Raw genomic sequence first — 6,080 nt, 5'->3', positions numbered from 1 at the left:
ATCCTTCCAATTGAAAGACCCGAGACTCTGTCTGGGTTGGACTCAACGACTAAAGCAGGGGATGGGAAGGAGGGAAGAGGTGGACCTTCTTTGTCCTGCCCCCTTTTAAAGAGGCGGGCAATGAGTCCTGCAATCAGCAATGGGCGAGAAATAGAGAAAGATGTGGGGATTAACCAATCAGGCCTCATCATAGCAGCCCAGGGGTCCAATGGGCCGGGGCGGAGGGGAAGTGGGGCGGGGCCGGCGGGGAGGGGAGGTGGCGGACTGGAGAGCTGGCGCAGCTGTCGTGGTGGCAGCGACTGAAGTGTCTGTGACTGTAGTGGCTGCAACAGCTCCGGGCTCGGGGCTTTGGCAGTGGCGCCAGCGGGCTGTGCTGTGGAGTGCGGACCCCGGTGCGCGGTCCGGGTTCCTGGGGCGGCGCGTGTAAGAATCCGAAGGGTGCGAGGGGCTGGTCCGAAGGAGAGGGCAGGGGCCAGGGTTCAGAGGGCGCGGAGAAGGGGGTTGCGGCTGAGCACCCGGGTGTGGGAGGCGGGCAGGGGGGACTTAGAGGGGTCTCGAGGAAGTCCTTGCCCTGCTTTTCTCCCTCCAGACCGGGCCGGGGGTGTGCACGCCTTTTCCCGCCTCTGGCTTCTTGGGCGACCCCTACGTGGGGCCCCGGGAGGACGAGGAGCGCGTGCAGCGGGGCGGCACTCCTGCCTCAGCCTGCCTCTCTCGCCCTGTCACCTCGTCAGCATCCTCAGCTGACCCCAAAGGAGACTGCCCAGGTCAGGCTGCCCCAGCAGGCGGTGCGGTGGCAGCCAGCGCTCTGTCCCTGGGACCTTTCTCCAGGGGTGACCTTCTGGGTCCTCCAGAGAGGAAGATGTAGAGCCTGCAGAAGGAGCCCTGAATTCTAGTTCTGCGCCTGTGCCATGTGACCTTGGGCAAGTCCCTTCACCTCTCTGGGCCTCATTTTTCTTTCTGTGAAAAGATGGATTTGGATTCAAATTGGGGAACTGGTTCAGGGAGTAGTTATTGGGTAATGGTCAAGCAGGGACAGTCCCTGAATTCAGCCTGCCTGGGTTGAAATCTGGCCTCTCTACCTTGCAATTTACTTACAAGAGACAAGTTAACCACTAAGCCTCAGTTCTGTCCTCTGTAAGGTGGGGGATATTAACTGAGATAGGATTCATCAACAACAGGAGTATTGGCGTTTTGAGCCACATCCTTTGTGGTGAATGCAGGTCTCACCTGTTACCCCGATCTGTGACAACCAAAATGTCTCCAGACAGTGCCTTGACTGAGAGCCACTGAGCTCATACATTGCTTACGAGCAAGCTGTCATCTGTACTACCACCAGCTATTATGGGAATAATGACGGAATCTAGAAACGTCTTCGGAGTCAAGAGGATTGGTAAAACTTCAAACAAATATGGGAGAGATCAGTGTCAAAGCTGAGTAATGGATGCAAGTTCACTTGGATATTCTTTCTACTCTAATGTTTGAAAATGTCGGAGTAAAAAGTTAAGGCCTGGGCTGGGGAGGCAGCTCCTCTGTTTAGTGAGTGGAAGGCCTTGGGTTCCATTTCCAGCACTGAAAAGATAAAAAAGGTCACTCCGAAGAACAAAACCAAAAAATATTAGGACAGCTTCATGGTAGTGTCTCATCTGGGATTTCCTCTTCTGCCTTACCCCCTACTGGGATTGAAAAGCAAAATAAATCCTCGGATCTGGAGGAAACTTTAAAAACTTCTCACAGGAAGTTCGCCGGGCAGAGAGCTACAGGCTAAACAGCAAGCAACACAGTGTTTAATTGCTGCTGCCTTATTTTTAAAAATATGTGCCATTCTCCGTCGGTGCACAGAGGTTACCCGATGATCTGCAGGTCAGTTTGGAGGTGAAGTTGGTAGAGCACAGAGACCGTAGCTGAAGGAAGGAACCTGCTGCTGTTTTCAAGTTCAAAGGTCTGCAGGGGATCTGCTGAGTCTCGTCATTTCTTTTGCTCCTCTTAGGCGGAAACGGGAAGGTATAAATAGAAACCCTAACAGGCTAGTTCTGAGTATTTTAAATTGGGAGGTACACATGAGCACTTGGGCATTATTTTAAAATATATATATTTTTGTCTCCTTCCCTCCTCAGGCACCTAAAGCTAGGAGAACAGTGCCTGCATAAGAATATCTGCCATTACCAGCCAAGTGCAGGATGATCTGGAGAGTTTATGTGTGGTCCTCAGAGATTGTTTAGTAAAGCTAAAGTGAAAGTTGTTTTTTAAAAAGAGTAGGGAAGCAGAGAAAATATGGGGTGTTAGCTTCTTAGTGGTCATTGAAGGTGGGCGCTGCTTAAATGCAGATGTTGGGGACTTAGAGGAGCTGTGATGAGCAGAAACACGGGCCCGATGCCAGATTGTGAGTTTCAAAGCTTGGCTTTCTAGCTGTTTGTTCTTTGGCAAATTACTAAACCTCTCTGTGCCTGGCTTTTTCCTCTGTAATGGAGGCGATAATCCTGTCTATTCTATAGGGCTATTATGAGACTTTAATGAACTTTTACTTATAAATTTCAAGTAGGAAAAACAATCAGTAGTAGAGTCCCTGAGATGTAGCAAGCACTGTTACTTTGACCGTCACATATGCTTTTCTTTAATAGCTTTGCAGAGCTCACAGATAAGTATAAAAGAAGGGTGGAGATAGAACATGTTACCTCTAATCTCGTTCGCCAGACACAGTTACCCTAAGTTTTCAGTGTTTGTTCTTGCAGTTGCCCTGATATTTTAACACTGTTATACTCTTAGCACTTTTTTTTTTTTACATTTTGTGCTACTGAGGATTGAACCTGGACACTCAACTTTAGCCAAGAGGCTGAGGAGCAATGGGGAGTGAACACAGGGCCCTCGCTTTGAGCTACATCCCAAGCCCCTTTTTATTTTTTCTTTGAGACAGGGTCCTAAGACACTAAGTTGCCCAAATGGAGCATGAACTTGCGATCCCCTTGCTTCAGCCTCCCAGAGAACTTCCATGACAGATGTGTGACACCATGCCCAGCTTGTTATCATTCTTTCTAAAGAGAGATCTAGTTCACACATGGGAAGAGTCACCATTTAAAAGCATATATTCAATGGTTTGTAGTATGTTTGCAGGACTGTGTAGCCATCACCACTGCCTAATTCCAGAATGTACTTGTCCATGGTGGTTATGCTTGAATAATTGTCTTTTGTTTTTCATGCTCCCAACCCTAGAAGATGCCTCTAATGGAGGAGTTTCTGAGAAGCAGCACTGGGCCAGTGGCTTTGACAAGGAGCTCCAGCCAGAGACTGTTTAGAGCCTTGGACATCGCATCCTGAGGACCGCAGCAGAGGGGAGCATGGCTGTGAATCTGGATGACGATGTGCCCCTCATCCTGACCATGGATGAAGGTTGCAGCGCCCCAGCGGCTTCCTCCAACAGCCTTGGGCCTGAGCAGCTGCCCAGCAGAAGTGAGCTGGGGACTGGCGGGGGGCTGCAGCAGACGGCAGGGGGTGGTGTGGGCTTTGGGCCCTGTCACCTGGCCCCATGTCGGGGCCCCAGGTGGTGACATGGAAACTACTCCTAGGGGCTACGGGCTGCTGAGGCCACAGGCCCAGCTCTGGGATGTGTCCAGGGGTCTTGCACGACCCCCAGTGACCTTGCTCCCCTCTGCCCCTCACCTCCCTCTCACCTGAATGACCTTGGCTTTTTCTGTGGCTTTTTCCGTGGCTGCTTGGCAGAGAGGAGACCGTGGGCCAACCTGCTCCTTGGCTGGCTTCCCTGCCCCGTTCCTGGTTAAAAAAAGAAGCCAATTTCAGCAGCAGCCTCCGTCTGGCCCGATCAGAGGCTGCTGGCAGGAAGGCGGCTCTCTTGTTCCTCTCTGGTCCTTCGAGGCCCGGCCCGGCAGCGCCAGGATGGGGTGGAGGGGACGGGTGGCGAGGGCTGGGATCCATTGATCTGGGCTTCAGGGTTGTGCTTTGTCTTCTGAACCGGAGCCTAGCACAAAGCGAACCCAGCAGAGGTGGTGAGCTGTGGATGTTTTACGTGTTAAGTGTGTTTCTGGCAGAATGAGAGGCTCTTAGGAACCTTCTGGGCCCCGTCCCGAAGCTATTTGTTTGCTCAGGAGAGGCTTAAAATAACTCGGCTTTTTTCAGGGATCCTCAAATGCCAGGGACAGGGTTTCAGGGGCTCCTTGGCAACAGAGACCATCGCCCTGTGCTCCTGTGGGTGTGGAGGCGAGGCGCTTGAGACCAGCGAGACAGGAGCCTGGCTGTCCCATCTCCTTTATCCAAGAGCACGCAGCTGGTGGCGGGAGCTCGCGGCCTCCTTGGGACAGGATGAAGGGGAGCAGTGTTCCTGGGGGAGCTATGGCAGGTGCCTGGCTCCCTATACATAGGCCCCTCTTGGGTAGCCAAGCTGGGCGATGCAGAGATTAGAACATAAACCAAGCCAGGCGTGGTGGTGTACAACTGGGATCCCAGCGGCTCCGGGAGGCTGAGGCAGGAGCATCAAAGCTTGAAGCCATCATAGGCAACTTAGCGATTTTGTGAGACCCTGTCTCAAAATTAAAAAGTCAAAAAGGAGGCCGGGAATTTAGCTCAGTGGGTCCGCTGCCTGCCTCACAAGCGCAAGGTCCCGAGTTTGATCCCCGGTACCAAAAGAAAAAAGGGGTTGGGGAGTAGCTTAGTGCAAAGGCCTTGGGTTCAGCCCCATCACTGGAAAAACACAAAAACCAAGCAACCATAAACCAGTTTTTCTCCAAGTACCACTCAAGGCTTAGAAAACGGTAGCTGCAGTTTCCAGCTCTTAGCTGTTTTCTTTATAGGATCCCCCTGCTAGGTAGGCAGTTGTGTCCCTGTTTTACAGAGGAGGAAATGGTGGGTCAGAGCGGTTAAGTAATTTTCCCAAGGCCACCCAGCCAGCACATAGACGACTGAAGTTTCACACTCTAGATTGATTCCAGCGTTTCTTCCACTCCTTCCCTTTCCTCTTTTCTTTCTGCTTCTCTCTCTCCGTTTCCTCCTTCTCCCTTTTGCTTCATAAGTTTAAAATAAATGTAAGTGCAAGCCCTTAGCTTAGCATTTGTTAATTGTTAGGTATTTTTTATTTTTTGCTGTCTTGGATGCATCCCAGGCCCAGTGCACAGTAGGCTCTCAGCATTTATCTCCTACCTCATTGCATACTCTCGAGGTAGAATTATGGTTACCATCTCTGCTTACAGAGGAGGAGGTTGCGTGGGTGAGCTTAGGAGATCAGGTGGCCCATTCAGGGTCACCCGGCTTGTTGGCACCGATGCCTCTCGGGTCAGTCCTCCCGCAGCACCATGGAGGTGCACAGGGGAAGGTGCCTCAAGTCAGCGTGAGGACCCGGCTGGTGAGGGGGGCCACACGGCTCATGCACAGGGGACCCGAGAGGGCGGTGCTGGATTCTGCGGGACAGCCTGTGTGTCCTGGATGTGTGCTGCTGTTACATCCCCCGCCAAGGAGCGACCAGTGGTGGGGTGCCCGGCTCCCCTGTGGGATGAAAGTGGAGAGAGCAACACTGTTCTGTGTCAGGATCAGGCTTTGAACTGGTGGCAGGGCTTGGTGAGTAGGAAGTAGGGCAGAGAGACAATGAAGCTCACCTCGGATTGGTCACCCGCGGGCCCTTCTTATCTTACCAGAGTTCAAGTCACTGGCCTATTTTAGTTCGTTTCTTAAGGAGAAAATAATACGTTCCTAACCAGCAGGGACATTGCGTTTTCTTCACAGTGCCTCAGTGCCTCTGTTTCCTCTCTTGCATGTACTCTGTTTTCTTTGCTTTTTGAAACAGGGTCTTGTTATGTATCCTCGGCTAGGCTTGAACTTGTGATCCTCCTGCCTCAGCCTCCTAAGTGCTGGGATCACGGGTGTGTGCCACCACACCCAGCTTGTTTTTTGTATTCTCAAGCATCATTTGCTAAAACCTCTAAGAACCATGGGTAAATCTATGGAGCCTGGCTGGGAAGAGGGGCTGGGCCTCTCCAGGGGAAGGAGAGGTTTCAGAGCCATCTGCTCAGCCTGGCACAGGCCTTATTTCATGCTTGGATTTTGTCACTGACCTACCCTGTCCCTCCGCTTGAGCAGTG

The 6,080-nt window shown here is 51.9% G+C and overlaps 1 protein-coding gene across 17 annotated transcripts in view; it reads left to right on the top strand.

Moving 5' to 3' along the window:
* Positions 1 to 243: 243 nt before the first annotated feature.
* Positions 244 to 6,080, top strand: part of Tpcn1 (two pore segment channel 1) — a 67,618-nt gene continuing 61,781 nt past the window's right edge. For 12 of the 17 annotated variants that reach the window (XR_015446218.1, XR_015446217.1, XR_002394520.2 and 9 more), the window contains exons 1-2: positions 244 to 423; positions 3,208 to 3,444. Coding sequence is in view for 10 of the 17 variants with exons in the window: in XM_004843737.4 (XP_004843794.1) it covers positions 3,333 to 3,444 (112 nt within the window). In the remaining 7 variants the exon portion in view is untranslated. Of the gene's footprint in view, positions 439 to 541; positions 1,940 to 3,207; positions 3,445 to 6,080 lie in introns of those variants that run through there. The other 5 variants (XM_087198152.1, XM_087198151.1, XM_021257421.2 and 2 more) reach the window with 3 other exon arrangements.

The sequence above is a fragment of the Heterocephalus glaber genome, unplaced genomic scaffold (genome assembly GCF_053883595.1).
Source record: "Heterocephalus glaber isolate CG9 unplaced genomic scaffold, H.glaber_assembly_v1.0 deba00001687, whole genome shotgun sequence".
Classification (NCBI taxonomy): Eukaryota; Metazoa; Chordata; class Mammalia; order Rodentia; family Bathyergidae; genus Heterocephalus; species Heterocephalus glaber.
This window is presented reverse-complemented; position numbering and strand designations above follow the sequence as displayed.